General features: G+C 38.2%; 2 protein-coding genes across 3 annotated transcripts; one reads left to right on the top strand and one right to left on the bottom strand.

Annotated features, from left to right (window-relative positions):
- Positions 1 to 2,129: 2,129 nt before the first annotated feature.
- On the bottom strand, positions 2,130 to 5,529 carry LOC113063262 (proteasome subunit alpha type-7-like). 2 transcript variants are annotated; one of them, XM_026233517.1, is made up of 7 exons: positions 5,317 to 5,529; positions 4,462 to 4,588; positions 4,086 to 4,210; positions 3,048 to 3,170; positions 2,842 to 2,961; positions 2,653 to 2,738; positions 2,130 to 2,609 (listed from the first exon to the last, which is right to left on the bottom strand). In XM_026233517.1, the coding sequence occupies exons 1-7, from the start codon at positions 5,416 to 5,418 to the stop codon at positions 2,468 to 2,470; spliced, it is 825 nt and encodes a 274-aa protein (XP_026089302.1). In that variant the 5' UTR covers positions 5,419 to 5,529; the 3' UTR covers positions 2,130 to 2,467. The 2 variants fall into 2 exon arrangements, with proteins under 2 accessions (XP_026089302.1, XP_026089303.1); XM_026233518.1 differs by having other exon boundaries at positions 2,130 to 2,563; positions 2,676 to 2,738.
- Positions 5,530 to 11,043: 5,514 nt separating this feature from the next.
- On the top strand, positions 11,044 to 14,768 carry LOC113063261 (zinc finger protein 521-like). The gene has a single exon (XM_026233516.1). The coding sequence runs from the start codon at positions 11,627 to 11,629 to the stop codon at positions 14,036 to 14,038; it is 2,412 nt and encodes an 803-aa protein (XP_026089301.1). The 5' UTR covers positions 11,044 to 11,626; the 3' UTR covers positions 14,039 to 14,768.
- Positions 14,769 to 17,547: the final 2,779 nt, after the last annotated feature.

The following is a 17,547-nucleotide window of genomic DNA, read 5'->3' as shown; positions in this document are numbered from 1 at the left end:
GAATCACAAATTCTTTTACATCATGTGGATGGCTTGGAATGAGAATTCAAGCCGGCGGATGCAATATTCTGCTGGGAAACCTTCGATCCTGCCTTCCATGTGGATGTCTTTGACACATACCACCTACCTGAACATTGTTGTACTGTAGACAATGGACACCCTTTCATGGAAACAGTATTCCCTGATGGCTGTGGCCTCATTCAACAGGATAATGTGCCTTGCTACAAAGCAAAAATTGTTCAGGAATGGTTTGAGGAGCACAACAACGAGTTTGAGGTGTTGACTTCGCCTCCAAATTCCTCAGATCTCAATCCAATTGATCATCAACAAACAAGTCCGATCCATGGAGGCCCCACATCGCAACTTACAGGGCTTAAAGGATTGGCCGCTAACATACGTATATATACAGACTGGTGCATTTTCAGTGGTAGTGAAGTGTTTGGAGGACATTAAAAAAATATTGTTTTAGTCAGACTTAAATCGAACTTCTAAAGAGCATGTAGACATATACTTAGCTGTGACTCGGGGTTCTCTAGTCTAGGACGCTTGAAATAAGCAGCATTTCAAGGTGCTGCATTCTGACTAATGCGTAAACATTTTGTGCTCGCTGGACTCATTGAGCAGCCAGTGAAATTGTTCAAATTAATTATTGATTTGATCATCATCTGCATGCGCTGCTGCTAACTCCCTCAGATCAAAGGCACAGAGTATGTGTGCGTTCTAGGTTTCCGTCCCTCTGACAGCTCGTCAAATGGAGGAAGACAGAGGTAATTTACCCGTCATTAATATTATGCATGAGTGTGCTCGTGAAAACAAAGATGTTTTTAATGTTATCTGAGGCCTAGTCTCGATTCATACTCTTGGGCACACAGTAATTTTCCCTCCCAAACCGCCCGCTCCAAAACTCCTCTCAGGCAGAACAGCCTGAACATTGTAAACAACATTTGAGCTCGTTGAGTTACTAAAGCCCCATTCGGACGGGACTGGTTCTCCCAGAGGAGGTCAGCTGAGGTAAAAGTGGTTCATAGACGTCAGAATTAAACACATCCATTTTATTGTCACACAACATCAGTAAAAATATTAAGAAAATAACCCCCTTTTGGCTAATTCGGAGTCCTCTAACAAATTAAATCATAGATATCAGATATTATGTCCGTGAATCTGCTCATGTATTTTCGTCTTTCAGTGATACTGGGAAAGTTTATCGAGGAGTTGTTTTGGATTGATCAACTACAGATGATTCAACATGTTTAGAGGCGTTTGATGGGATGCATCTTCTTTTTTTCCTCTTTTTCTTATTACTCAAGATGATTCAACACAGTAACATCTTGTTTGTCCATTTTTTTATTGAAAAAAAATTTGAAATCTAGCTTTCACTTCAATGAATAAATTGAATTGCCAGTATGGGTTTCACATTTTGTCAAAAAATATCACTTTTAAATTTGAAATGTGTTATTAAATCCAGTAGCCATCACTATGATTATGACTGTATGCGGACTGCATGTCAGGACTTCATCAGTAAAGAATAGTAGGTAAAAACCACTTGGAGCACATTCCCAACATCATCTCTGAAGTAACTGGTTAATGTTTCATAGACAGCTTTCAACTAGTGACTATTCAAATCTTGTATAACTTTATCCTAAAAAAGTTGACGGCTGTATTAAAGGCAAATGGTACTAAAAATGTCTTCTTGCCCTAATAGCCATTCATTTTGCCCAACCTTGTGAGCTTGTATAACTCAGAGCAGGTCACATATTGAACCCTTGCAGATGAAGGCTGATTTTTAAATTGTCATAATTGTCTGATTGAGCTGACAGAAGCAAATACCATTGTCAAACTGGTAAAGCAGCCGTATAAGATAACCATTGTACAATAGTACAATATTAAACAGTTATAATAAAGCTTAGAACTGTATTCTACTTGTTATAAGCCATATTTTAACATACCAGTATATTCCTGTGATGGCTGCTTAATATTTATGTAGAAAAAAATATATACTGTATATTCCCCAGTCTTGATAAAACCATGGTAGTACATGAATTCGCATAAATCCCATATTAATATTGTAAATCATAATCATCAAAGATGTTCTTAGGTTTTCATCACCTCAATATAAAAACATCAGTCCATTTGTACAAACCAAAAGAGTTTATTAGGAAACATCAGTCAAGAGCACATTCCCCCAGAATTCTCAGCAGTAGCAAAAAGCAGAGTGTGAAAACTGAGCAGGACCTGCAAGTACATGCTTGGTAACCCCCAAACCTGAACATGCTTTTATTACTTGATTGATTTTACAAATATTTCCTGGAACAAAAACATATTGACAGATACTGAGGGTTGAGCAGAAGACTGAGAGACCGTGCTCTTAACAGACGAGAGGCCGGAGGGGAGGAGGGTACAGTGTGGGCCTGAGCTTCTGCCCATATAAACAAAACTAAGAGAGGAGCTACACAATTATATGAGTGATTTACGAAGATTTCTTCTGCTTCTTCTTCTCTGCCTCCTCCTCTTTCTCCTTTTCTATTTCGGCGACCAGCGTCTCAATCTCTTTGGACTCCAGAATCTGTGAAAGAAGAGATGAAAGGAACGCTCCAACATTAGACGAATTACAAGAATGTCGTCAAGACAACAGTAAATACATGAAGAAAAAAAATCAAATAAATCAAATGTTTTACCTTTAGGGGCTGGTTTCTTCGAATCACAGCCAGCTCGATGTTCTTGCCCCCGGATTGCACAACCTGTGTATCACAAATCATATACAGTTGCAAACATGTTAGATCCTGTCAGCTTCACGACATGAGAGTGTTTTGAATGCATGTAACTATGGTACATGGTGTTTACCTCTAGTAAGGCTTTGATGGCCAGTTTGATGGCATCATTATCGCTTGCGATGGCTTCATCCGTGTAGTTTTTTTCTAAAAACTCCCTCACCGTCTTCGCACTGCGTCCGATAGCGTTTGCCTGATGACACCGGCGAGGAGAGGTTCAATATGGTCACAAAAAGAGGTACACCTGAATTTCATAGAGACAAACGGCTCTCACTTTACCTTCCATGCGTGGTATGTTCCAGAGGGGTCCGTCTGATACAGGCGTGGAGTCCCATCGTAGTCGAAACCAACGATCAGGGCCGAGATACCAAAGGGACGGCGTCCGTTGCTTTGAGTGTAGCGCTGATGCACGAGCACAACAATGAATACAGAGAGCAAAATATCCAAAAGAGTGAGTTACTGTAACAGTTTAAACTACTGCAAAGGTCATTTCTGTAAATTCATGATTTACTCCATGATTAACCACGATCAATCAAAGCGCTATGACCTTGCAGTTATCGAATCACAAAGGCTGCAATAGACAAATAATTTCCATACAGTGTTCTTTTAAACACGAGCAGATCATTTTCTTGTGTTTTTAGTATCTTTGAGTGGCTAAAAACCTTTATGCCTTTCCCTTTTCTGCAAAACACCGATAATAATATTCTGAAGAACTCTGGTGTCCAAATAAATTTGGACGGCACTGACTTTCACCGTACAGATGAAAAAAACAGAGTCATTTTTCAGTCTTGTTTTTTATATTCCACATAATACATTTAACCATACACATCCGTAGTTCTGTGGATTTGCCCTACCCCCGTCAGATTTTGCTAGCTCCTATTAAAACACTGGGTATTACTATTCGAAAATGAAAATGCTTCTGTTAAGTTATGGATTAATAACGTCTACACCTATAACAACCCTAAACCTACCATTACAGTAAACCAAATTAGTAATTATGCATTATATATTGTAGCTAGAAGGGATACAGCTACAGGAAACCAGTAAATATTTTTTTTCTACATATTAGATTGTGTTTTATTAAAGTCTACACCTACACCAACACTAAACCTACCCTTACAGTAATACAGATACATTAAATATTGTTGTTCAGCATGAGAAAAAGGACGCAATATGATGTAAACACTGGTGGGAAAATCTGACGGGTAGGATATAATAGCAGGACACCGGAAAACAACATGAAGGTGAGTAAATGACAGAACTGTGTATTTGAGTGAACTACACCTATAAATGGCCTGTTTGTGAACTGGATGTCACCTGTTTGAGTGTGGCGATGTAGCGGGTGATGTACTCCACAGTAACGGGGTCCTCCACTGTCAGTCTGTGGCTCTGGCACTCTACTCTAGCTCTGTTTATGACAATCCTGGCATCTGCGGTCAGACCTGGACAAACACACATGTAAAAACATGATCAGATCACTCATACGCATCGTAGAGTTCAGATGTAGAAACGCTTCTGTCAAGTCAATGGTTTTTAATTAATTATCAAGTGGCCTTGGTTGTGAGATCTATTTTTATGCATCGTTTTTTCATAAAATAAAGTGAATGGTGACTGATAAACTTCATAATGTCAGAACTATCCCTTCATGCCACTGATTACAAGCACAGTGCAGGTGGAAAAGAATGAATCTTACCTGCAAAGGCCATGCACACATGTTCATCTAGAGCACAGATCTTCCTGACTGTCCTCTCCTCCTGAAGCTTTGCCACAGACTTCTTTTCAACACCCAGCACGACAATATCCTTCCCCCTGATGCCAACCTTGTATGAGAATATTAATAAAAATAGTCAAGGTTAGCTTAATATGCAGCATTTGAATAGTTTAACGTTTACAAAAAAGAAAAAAAAACGTAAAAGTTGAGTTGAAGTGAGTTTTGAAAACATCTTTTATACAGTCTATGGTTTAACTATGGGCACATCGCCATCTACCGAAACTTTTGTCCATCACACCCACACAGCCTTGAGAACGAAACTACAAGAATTATAGTTATAGTAAAGCCCAATAAAACGTAATATGTCAAATAAACTGAAAAAAAAAAAACAGAATTTTATTACTTATGGGGGTTATTTAACAGTCGTGAAGTTTAAACGAAGCCAGACTTGTAAATTAATTGATTAGTTAACGAGCAAAATGATAAAAAGAAAATTAACAGTGTTTAACATTCTTTTACATAAATATGTGATCAATATATATATATATATATATATATATATATAATATTTAGTTTACATCAGGACCGTCAGTCCATGCTAACATTAGCTGCAACATGCAAGTCACGCTTAGCTGTAGCATATCAATGAAATCGCTGCTAATAAAGCCAACGACCCAGCTGCTTCAAAACAGTCATAATCAATCACAGTATTTAGTTGTGTATCAAGCCATGTTTCGTCTATAATCATCGATCAGTTGGCCATGAGTGTATAATTGTGTAGCTGTTAGCCACCGCGCTAAAGCTGCGGCTCAAATGTAGCCAAATAAACACACTCACAGCTGTGGAGCCCTTCTTTACTGCTTCCTGCGCATATTCCACCTGAAACAGGTGACCATCGGGAGAAAACACTGTTATAGCTCTGTCATATCTAGCTGCCATTTCTGCACACTAGATACAAAAGCACGAATTAAGGTGAAATAGTTGCCTCGACTTCAGACTCGCAGCACAGGAGGTTTCGAAATTGATTTGCGCATGCGCATGAACAGCGCGCATTGAATGGTGGGACTTGTCATCTTCAAAGCACGAAACTCAAAAGTAAAGTAAATATTTTACAGACAGAGACTTTGATAATGATGATGGCCAGCACTTTTTCTCCTTTATAATATCAAGGGGCCAGATTAAAATGTCCTTTTAATTAAATTAAACAAATACGAATACATTAAATATATTGCATCTGGGAATAGAGGGTTTTGTGTTCAGAGACCATGGAGCAGTGTTCAAAGAGACAGAAATGCCCACCCACTAGTATTCCTTAGCTGTGTATTCCCTGAAACCAAGCTAATGAAGACCTTTTGTAGTGCTCGCTAACTTTCACTACCTCAGCATTTTTTATGGAGTCACTGTGTGGGACATAAGGGGTCTCTGAGCAAAAGTGTGACCTAGCTAATGACCCAATGCAATGACTGCTCTGAAGTAAACCAGCTTGTGGGGGATATAAACATATGGAAAAGTGTATTGGGGAGCGTCTGTTCAGAATGATATTCTGCATATTGTGTTACGGTAAAAACCTGCTACTGTATTTCACACATTGCTCATTCTGTAATTTACCTATAAAAGGGGTGACGTATCCTGGAGGATACGAACATCTGAGAAGCTGTGTGGAGAAGCAGTGAAAGCGTAGGTCTCATTTCATTGTTTCATCTGGAAAGGGTGTTTGTTGTGTGAATATTTAGATGAGGTGAATTTTGTTTCTCCATTCTTTCTTTAGCTCACGGGCAGCATTTAAACCTGCATGGCTGCCTGCAGTGGGAAATCTACTCATCCTCCGGTAAAATCTAATAGTTCACATATTTACACGTTGGAGGGGACTTACCTGTTTAAAACACAGTTGTTCAGCATTAGTTTATTAGGTTTACGTTGACATTTTATAAATTAAATGCTTATATTTTTTGTAAACTGTCTCTAAATGTTTTTATCTCAGGGGATATGTCGCCCTTTTAGGGTTATAAATCAAGATATAAAACATTGCTTGTGTTTTAGAAAATCAAATTTTTTTGTAATCTTGACAAAACACATATTGTTGGAGGTCTGACAGTCAGAATTCCATATTTGGTGACTATTTCGTAATAGAAGTCATATTGTGACAGAAAATAAATGATTTGGGACTTCATTAGAAAAATTCAATAGAGTTTGGGTGTTACCCAGTGGTTGTTTTTGGTATAGTGCCCAAAAATAATCTCACAGGAACCACAATTTTTATGATATAAATTTCAAATTTGGAACATAAATCGGTTTTGATATTATAGCTATTTTAAACTGCAACATTTTTAATAAAATATTTATTTTATATAAAATAAAAACAATTATTGTACTATAAACAAGTCTTTGAATGAATGTATATATTATGTGGGATACAAACATTAAAATATAATATAATAATATAAGACAATATGAGACAAGTAAGTGAGATTTAATTGTTAATTTTTTTTTTTTTTTTTTTTTTGCAAATCTAATGAAGATTTTTTTTTCTGTGCACATATTTTATTTTTATTTGATTTTTTATTTTTTTTGAATGCTGAACAATTTCAGGAGGTCAGTTACAAAGTAAACATCTTCTTTTTAGGCAAAAAAAATACCTTGCTACCACACAACCCTATTACCACTGCTTGACCTTAACTTCAAGCAGAGAAGCACTGAATTGAAGTCTTTTTTCATTCCTGATCCAATCTAGATCAGTCGGTTTTGTTCACCGACTGAGCTGGGATCATCATCATTAGCAATCAGCTTCATCTCTGACTCTGTAATTAGCTGATTAATAAAAATTAACCTTCAAAGTTCATTAATAACACACAATAATTAATCTTGATGTCCTGATTTAAAAATGCCCCAACTCTTTTTTTCATTTCCTTGAACTGGCAGTAGTAAAATGTTCATAAAGATAATTGGCTCATAAGACTGAATCCACTGTACATAAGATGATAATGCCCCTTGTGAGCACCCTCTGTTATGAAATCTCTTGAGAAAACAATTTTTAAAGGGACAGTTCACCCAAAAATAAAGAAAAAACCCTGTCATTTATGCATCCTTATGACTTTCTTTGTCACAAAAAGAAAGGACAATGGAAACTGACATTAAATAAGTTTCTATGGTTTTGTGAAAGCCTTTTCTAGGATGAAAAAGTCATTTTTGATATTTTGTCTTTAATCCTCAGAAGAAAAACCATCTGGCACTAGACAAGCTTCTCTCTTTCTCTGTCCAGGTCTTTTCAAAAGTGAATCAATCAAAAGAACAATCTAGGGAAATAGCTTTTTTTATTATTATTATAGTAGTTCACTTTAAACTATTCGTTCTAGGACAGTCTCATAAAACCAACTGGATGCTTGAGGATATGAATCAGAACTAACAGTTCTCCTCCCTTGAGATACTATGATTGGCTGATCCATTATTTCCTTCAGGATCTCCTTTGCGCAAAGGTTGCTTTTGCATGTCAATACCGTCTATTTAAAGCTACACTATAGGTCTATACACATTCACAAATGGCCTAGCTCTTCATACGACTTATTCAGGTTGAGAGTGATGCAGATTCACAATGTCACCTACCAAGACAGTCTAAATCCCTACATGGGTCCTTAAAAGTAAAATCATCTTGAACTATACATAACTGACCCAAAAAGTTACCACCTCAGAACATGTGATGCTGTTGTGTCTTCAATGCAACATCCCCTCCTTTATTCACAAAACAGTCACAGTCTCAGAAGTGTCTCAGCAGCTAATTCAAAACTCATTAGAAACATGCAATTGCAGAGCAGACTCCCAAAGGGATCCAGCTATTTAATCACGTTCCCTACTGCAAAGCTAATCCAACAGGGCGGCTCATGACTACGTTTCCACAGAGAAATTAAACAGAGGTGTCATTATGAAATGAGACACTCCTCTGATGATTTCATTATAACAGTACCATATGTTTGATGGTATGTTATAGATATTAAGGATGTTAAATGAACATTTTTCTTTGATAGGTTGTTTAAGAAATGAAAGCAATAATTAATTAAAAAACATTCAGGTAAAATTAATCAAATCTCATGTAGACCAGATGTACAATTGTTTATAATTTTTTTTAAGAAGGCAAGAATATCTTAATTGTATGCAATTTTAGCAAGTCAGCAAGTTTAAAGGAATAATTCACAAAAAATAAAAATAAAATTTGTTGCTGAAAATGTACTTACTTTCGGGGCATACAAGATGTAGATGAATTTGTTTCTTCATTAGAACAGATTTGGAGAAATGCAGCATTGTAACACTTATGCATCGATGGATCCTCTGCAGTGAATGGGTGCCGTCAGAATGAGAGTCCAAACAGCTGATGAAAACGTCATAATAATCCAGTGCATCAATTAACATATTGTGAAGTGAAAAGAAAAAAAAAATCCATCATTAATGCATTTAACTTCAGACCATGCATAATCAATTATAATTCTTCCTCCAGTGAAAAAGGCAAATTTATTTGTTTTAATTTGTATTTCATTTTATTTTTCTTATTTATATGTTATTCTTATGGTGAACTATATTCCTTTAAATACAGGTCATTTGTCCTGTTCCTGAGGAAATAACCCATCACTTGTGTGACAGGTCTCTTTCAGAAGTGATCTCAACAACTTCTCAAACTATGCTCAGATTTGTCAAGATTATCAATCAAAAGTCAGATTTCAGTACAAACTCAAACATTTATCATCAAATTCTTCTAAAATCAAACTATTTGAGCTATCCTAACCACATATAACAAATATTCTCATGTAAACAATGTTTAGTGTTCTCTTTTACTGCATTTCTTTGAGTGTGTGTGTAGGCTACAGTGATTACGCATCTCGAGCGCGTCCCCGGTGGCGCAGAGCGTGTCATCCCGCCACTGTAGGCGGACGCGAGCCCGTTTGCCCGTTATATTTAAATGCTTTACCGTTATTCCAATCCCCGAATCAGTTCGCAAGTATTTGCTCTTGTTTGTCGCTTGTGTTGTCCTGCATTTACAAACACTGGACAGCAACTTTACCTGTTTGTGTTGACAGCTCCTGAAGTCCTGTGCAATGTCTCGTCGAAAGCAGGCGAAGCCCAGATATTTGAAAGGTACGAAAGGCTTTTTATTTATTTAATCACTTGCTTCCTTGTTCACTGAGGCGAAACCCGAGTGCGGGATAAACCGACTGATAGATTGTAATTATTTGCAGATCATTAGGCTGAAAATCTTTGTTTATGGAAAGATCAAAACAGGAGACAAGTTATTTTGGAGGAGAACTTTAATCGCGTTTTTGAGTAATGTAATTTCATTGAGAGAGGTTAGTCATCACTCTTGTATGAAATGCACATACGGATTGATTTATTGATTTGTCATGTGATATTAGTTGGCTAGTGTGTTTCTAGAACAACAAAGTTGTTTCATCTGAAGTCAAATCTAAACCTGTGTTATGTCACCTTGAAATCACAGAATACAGATACGGAGTACAAGAATAAAATGAGTAAAGAACAAATTAGCATTTCTGTATAAATAATAAGAAATAATTGAATTGAGCTTGGTGTGAACCGGTTTCCCTATCTGTGCACTTACAGGAGCTGCACTTTATTTGCTTATTTAGTTTTCCCGATTGAGATAGATGATTCAGTCCTCCACTTATTATAGCTCATAGCCTTTTATTATAAAATAAAAAAAGACCCCATGAAACCTTTGAAGGCTAGGTATTTCAATTCTTTTCAGTGCACCCTTAATTTAAAGAGCAAACAGAAGCGTATTCCCCTGCCGGATGAAAATAGATCAAAATGTTGATATTTGTTCACACCTTGCCCTTCTACTAGTCTACTGTTATATTTTGTTCCTATTAGTGGTAGGTTGTTAAATGTGAATGTCTTTGTAACTACCTGTCACTCTTTCTTGCCGGAATCTTTTCTCCACAGGTCAAGACAGAACGTTACATAAAGAGGAAGATAGCATGATAGTGGAGAAGAAACGTTACTCCTGGGAGAGGAGGAAAGAAAACAACGAGGAGAGGGAAAGAATTGAAAAAGAGAAGGATGAAGATGCTAAAGAGCACAAGTGTGCAAGCCTGCAGCAGCCTGAATCATTCTCCCCACAGAGACTGAAGTACGGTGCAGGTACACACTCCCACACTATCCTTCATTTTATAGTATCATTTACATTGATAAAGTGTGAATATATCCATCTCTCTCTGTATCTCTCCACAGACGGATTAAAATGAATAAAGGTTTCTCTAGGTTTTATATTCAGGGTTTAGTGTTTCTGCATGTTTGTGTGACCTCTGAATTGGGTACATTTGCAATTCCCTGTTTGCACACTAACAGAATGTATCATGCCTTTACAAATCGTTTTGGATTTAGGATATTGCAATTGCTAATTTTGTGAAGACACATTTTACGTTTTTAATATGTTTTATCCTTTAAAGGAGTTAATTCATCCTTTTTTATTTTTAATTTTTTTTTAGCGTATAGTTTGGTAGCATGGTTTCGTTTTTGGTTTCCTCTTGTACATGTTCAGTATACTTTAAAGTAGCAGCACTCCATTTGTTCAAAATGTGAATCTAGTCCTCTCACACTGACAGCAATTTTATCCACATTAGGACTGCTCATTATGTGGCCACATACCGAGCTAATAACATCTAAAAAAGTGTGAAAAAGAGCATCCAATTCATATTTTCGGCGTTTAGTTTGCTCTTATGAAGCTGAATTATATTTTAACCCGTCAGACTTAGCTAGACAGCCCTCTTGAAACAGAAGAGCAGAACTCTTAGCAATAATATAACATAACATTTTGGTTATAGTGCAATTAGTTGCGTTTTAGTGTGTTACTCCTCAACAGTGCTGGTGTATTTTCAGGTTTTTGTGTTGTAAACGCATTGTCCTCTCTTCTCTGTCCAAAGCAAATCATAATGTGGAGAAAGATGAAGCATGTTGTCTGGCTTTGCCTCTTTCCCCTGGTCCTTTCTCCTCTGACCATGAAGATGGATGTGACCTTGGATTCATAAGAGACACATATAAAGATCATCAGAGACTTGGTCGGTGTCAGAGGTCAAACACGACTTTGCCTGGCAACAGTTCAGTACCTCTTAAAATATCCCAACAAGATATCAGTAGTGAGACCTTCATGAACAGTAAAAAGGGCTTGAGTATTCAATATGAACAGGGTAGTGCCATACCCTCCCAACATTTCTCTCTTTCCAATGATCCACTGAAGTACATGGGGGTCACTGAGAAAAGACAACCTCCAAATTGTGTGGCACAAGATCAGTCAGCCCTCTCAATAGCAGAATGCACCTGTGCCACATCATACATGTCCAGCCCAGCCACTAATACTGCAGAGGTGGCATATAAGCCAATGGCTTCTGCAGAAAAGAGAAAGTCTTATTTTAACACAAACAGTTGTTTAGGAATCTCCAAAAAACTCAAGGCTTTCAGTAATAGTGTTCATTGTCACAACCCCATGAACCCCCGAGGACATCCACAGACCCAACACATGGAAAACAAGATCAGCTGTAGTTCTGAAAGCCTAACTTTTCCATCTGAACTAACGGAGCACCAGAAAGAGGCTAATGTCATGCTAGGCCACTCAGTTTTGCTTGAGGCAGCAATCACAGCAGCCGTTCAGACAGTCCTTCAGTGTAGCTTCTGTCCTACATTGTTAAAAGACCTGAAGGCCCTTCAAGAGCATGTTCGGCAATCGCACAACTCTGCTTTAATCGAAAGCAATGTCTTTTTCTGCTCGCAGTGTTTCCGAGGATTTCTGACAAAGGACACGCTAGATAATCATGTGCAGCAGACCCACTGTAAAACCCAGAGCCTTGAACTTGATCCAGATCTGGAAGAAAGAACAGGACAGAAGTCTTTGATAATCTGTCCATACTGCACTCATTTGCCTACATTTAACAGCAAGTTAAAACTGATGCAGCATATCAGAAAGACACACAAGAACATTCACTTTATGAAGCATAAAAAGGGAAGGATGACAATGGGTTCGATGTCACCCCAGTCTATCAAGAGTCCAGGCAAAAAAAACGCATTATCTTCAACTGACTTTATCTGTGACTATTGTGGAGCTGAATACAACGATCCGGATTTGTTTCAAACTCATTTTAGTTCTCACCTGAATGGTATGCTTCCAAAATCTACGTGTCCAGAGTGCTTCAAGGATTTCCCAAACCATGAATCTTTTACGAAACACAGAGTTTCTGATTTTAGCAATACATCTACGCTCTACATCTGTGGAAGCTGCAGTAAGCCCGTCCCCAGTGTCAAAGACTTACATGGACATCTACTTGAGATGCACACCATTGTGTTTTACCATTGTTCCCTTTGTCAGAAGGTGTTCAGCTCCAAGATGTCTATTCAGGTTCACCTGGCCTCCGAGCACAGTAACAGGAGAACCACGTTCCACTGTACGTCCTGTGAATGGGACTTCAAGCAAGAGCATGACTTGCACCTGCATGTCAAACAGAAGCATCTTGACAAACAGTGCAATGTGTACTCTTGCATCTTCTGCACAGAGTCCTTTACCACAGACATAGAGTTGCAGTATCATATCACAACACATAGCGACAAATGCAGTCCCTGCGTCTGTACCAAGACCAGATCTCCCCTTGAGGTGCCCTTACATGAGAAACTCTGTGCCAAGAGCCAGAGCACTGAAGGTAACAACGTGACCCCTCCACATGTCTCTGAACCAGTTGCCAAGGACAGTGCTGGGATGCTGCCAGTGAATAGTGAAATAAGAGAAGGTAAGGTAGAATCGCTGTTCAGCCCTCCCACCGAGAGCAAAGGGAAGGCGAATCTGAATGATCCTATGTTTGCCTGTGAAATCTGTGGAGCTTCTTACACCATGCAATCCTTGCTCGCCAACCACCAGCTGCGAGATCACCACATCCAGCCCGGGGAGAGTGGCACTCTCAAGCGCAAAGTGGAGGCAATCCAAGGGAGCCACAAATGCAAAGACTGTTCCAAGACCTTCTTCACCGAGATGGCACTGTGGGAGCACGTCCAGACTCATCTAGGCCCCTCCAAGCACTGCCAATGCCCCATCTGTGGAGAGCGCTTCCCTTCACTGCTAACTCTGACTGAACACAAGGTCACCCACAGCAGGAGCTTGGACACAGGCAACTGCCGCATCTGCAAGCTTCCACTTCACAGTGAGGAGGACTTCCTGGAACACTGTCAGAGGCACCCAGACCTGCACAACTCACTGACAGGCTTCCGCTGTGTCGTGTGCATGCAGACTGTCACCTCCACTCTTGAGCTGAAAATTCATGGAACTTTCCACATGCAGAAGGTCCAAGGTGATGATCTGATCACCAGCTACACGGATCCCTCCAACCTTAATCCTGACCTTAAAATCTCCTCGAGTGTTGCTCAGCAGGAAACTGTGACTGTGAACGTTAATACATTCAAGTGTAAACTCAGAGACAATAAGACTAGCATTTCTGTGGTCAACTGTTGTTCAGCTAAGGCTCTCGTACCGAAGGAGAGAAGCAATAAGTACACTCTCACCCAGACCACACCAGTTTGATTCAATGGCAAACCCATAATAAAGGACCTCAATAGATGTACTCTTCTGATTGCTTGTGATCTGGAATATCTGTTTGTATTGCATTATGTATTAATGCCTTAAATGTGTGAAGGCATATGATGTTTGCGTGAGGCTGTTTTCTCCCATCCAGTTTTAAAAGTATGTTGAATTGAGATGCTCTGCAAATGACTAATTCTCCCAAGTTCAAGGCTAATCTTCATTGGACACTTCTGAGGTTCTGAGCTCAGATTTACTGCCGTATTTGGAACATTTCCTCTATGTTTGTTGTGTTTAAGATAAATCCTTGTTTTAAGAAATGGAACTGGATCTAGACGGTAATGAGTTGCTGATGACTGAAACTGCAGATCGCAGTGTTTTATCTAATTGAAATCTAAGCAGGCCTCTTGGTAGACTTTATGGATCAGAAGTAAGGCTTTTGGACAATGACATCTGATAATCACAAAACAGTTGAAATGTTATGTATTTTTATTTTGTATTATGTCTTTTTAGTAAAATATCTTCATCTCTGCCTTTTTTATATTTTTGATTCAATATTTCAATTATTTGTCCCGTTAATTGTGTATCTGCATATGATACTCTGTTGCAGAAATATAAATGTGGGTGTAAACAAAATCATGAATAAATAATACAAATAATAAAGTGATTATAAAAAGTAATACATTTGAGAAAATTACACTTTGTTTACAGTGAGGTTGGCAATGTTTTACTTGATATTGTTATGTATCATATCAAGGCTCAGTAATGCATCTTGGCAAGACATTTTTACGTTTGGGAGAACAATGAAATTGAATGGCAGGATTTGACTTCCTTCATACTACAGTGTTTCCTCACACTAGAGTGTTTGTGCATTTGCTGATCATTTTATAAGCAGTACAACTACCCAATGATTTGCTGTTGACTTTTAAAAATCCAACTAATATGATGTCAGTGCATGTTTTTGAAAAGGAAAGTGAGGTAATAGAGCCCTGAAGTCCCAGGACCTCATTTGGAAATACCCCTCAATCACCATGACAGCCGCTGGGCTTTGACCGTAGACACAGGAAGGAAAAGCGACATCATTCAAGGCACGCCTGTGCTGTAAAAAATGCATTTTCCAGAAAAATAAATTATTGTAAATACATTCAGGCCTACATTTACCAGTGAGTGCAGGGTGTTACTGAATCTGTAGCTTCAAGAACACAAAAGTCTGTATCAGAAATTTGACAGGGTCAATGAATTATCAGCTCCAGTCTGATTTGATATAATCATAATACATATTTATTGATGGTATGCTATAGAAATATACTGATCATCTCAGAAAACTTGGTTTTCCTTTTGTGTATCCAGGCTTTAGGCCAAGATAAAGTCAGCTGTGAAAACATGATGCCGGGTAATGCCTGAATCAATAAACGTCTTTCGAGAGGAGAAATTACTTAAAAGACAGTGCAGCTGCAGTGAGTTTTGATTTTGCAGGGTTAAAAATGTACATAAAGTATAACACAGTGCCATAGTGATGTGCCAGTAGTGAAAATATTCAGTATCCGTCTTCCTCTGTAAGGGATAAGAGTGCATATAAATCAAGGCATGAACTGAAAGAGCTCTTGTAAATAAGCATGTTGTGTATGAGAGGCTTCTCAAAAAAAAAAAAAAAAAAAAAAAAAATTCATCTGACCATGATCCTTTATGTTCTGGGTGTTAACAGAGCAGTCTGACCTGCTGTCCCGGCTCACTCTCTAGAAACTGTGGGACTATGCCATGTCCACATCCCCCCAGGATGGAAACTGGGGTGAAAGGCTTCTCTTCCTACTGATATCCAGCATCATCTCCTTTGTTTTTCTCTTTTCACATTGCATCACTAACCATTTCACTGCACTCACCCTTCTCTCACACGTCTCACATACCCAAAAATCATCATCTGAGTACTCTCGTAAGTGAATATCCAATGTTGCACTTAAAATCTGAGGTAGTATAAAAAGAGTAAACAGGAAGGGCGCTGTGATGGCCCTCTAGTGGATGGGGTCGAGATAACTGCTCACATGATCTCAAAAGGTCAAAAACGATGTCAGTGTTTAGGATTTGTCTGATCAAATTCTGGTTTTCAGTTACTGATAAATTAGACCGTGGAGAAACATTAAATGAACGACTGCAAAGGGAAATAGGACAGCACTGACACTTATTTGCCTAGTATGTGATACAGCACCCGAATAGTGTTTTTGACTTGTTGTCATCTTTTTTTGTTAAACGATGTTGTCAAATACTGTAACAGTAGTGTGCATTAGTTATAATACTAATAGGCTACACATCTGTATTCTATTGTGTGAAGTAGCTACTGGGCTTTATGATGTCACACTATGATAGGCCCACTCGAATATGATTTGCGATAATTTATATAAATTATTGAAGTAGTACCGCAATTGTATTTGTAGTTTTATCAAAGAACATTCGGTCTTTAGGCTGCTGTGATTTAGTGGAAAGAGCGTATTAAAATCAGTGAGAAAGCTTTTATACGATTTGGCATGTTCACATAATGACCAGTAGATGGAGCTGCGAGAATATCTGTAGAATAAAAAAAAACACACCTTCTCATTCAAAGAGTTTTCTTTATTTTCATGACTATGAAAATTGTAGAGTCACACTTGAAATTATCAAGGGCTATTTGACCAAGAAGGAGAGTGATGGGGTGCTGCGCCAGATGACCTGGCCTCCACAGTCACCGGACCTGAACCCAATCCAGATGGTTTAGGGGTGAGCTGGACCGCAGACAGAAGGCAAAAGGGCCAACAAGTGCTAAGCATCTCTCGGGGAACTCCTTCAAGACTGTTGGAAGACCATTTCAGGTGACTACCTCTTGAAGCTCATCAAGAGAATGCTGAGAGTGTGCAAAGCAGTAATCAAAGCAAAAGGTGGCTACTTTGAAGAACCTACAATATTACATATTTTCAGTTGTTTCACACTTTTTTGTTATGTATATAATTCCATATATAATTCTACATGTGTTAATTCATAGTTTTTATGTCTTCAGTGCGAATCTACAATTTTCATAAATATGCTTTCTTAAGCATTCATTTTACAGCAAAATTATAATTTTCTGCAATTTGCTCTATTTTATTAAATTTAAAAACATACACTTTAGAGAATAAAGTAGATACAGCTAAGGCTACTCCATGGTTTTGGCAGCTCTTAATATGAAATAGTAGGTAATATATTTTACATGAGAAGTTCATGGCACTAAATTGATATGCTTTTGAGAGATCTCTTCCTACAGATGGAAAAAGGCAGGTGCGTCTAAGGACGGAGTGCCTGAATACAGGATGTTTTCTGTAGAGCCTTCCTTTCTAAATGTATCTATTAAAAATTCACATTTCATGAAAGATATCAAGAGGGATACTACGAAAGAAAGCAGGAGACAGAAAATCCAAGCAAAAAGAACAAAAGGAAATGGCTTTGTAGAAAAATCTTTTTGCTGCCATTTCTGCTGTCTACTGAACCCAATAATTAAGAATGGCCTT

The sequence above is a fragment of the Carassius auratus genome, chromosome 45 (genome assembly GCF_003368295.1).
Source record: "Carassius auratus strain Wakin chromosome 45, ASM336829v1, whole genome shotgun sequence".
NCBI lineage: Eukaryota > Metazoa > Chordata > Actinopteri > Cypriniformes > Cyprinidae > Carassius > Carassius auratus.
This window is presented reverse-complemented; position numbering and strand designations above follow the sequence as displayed.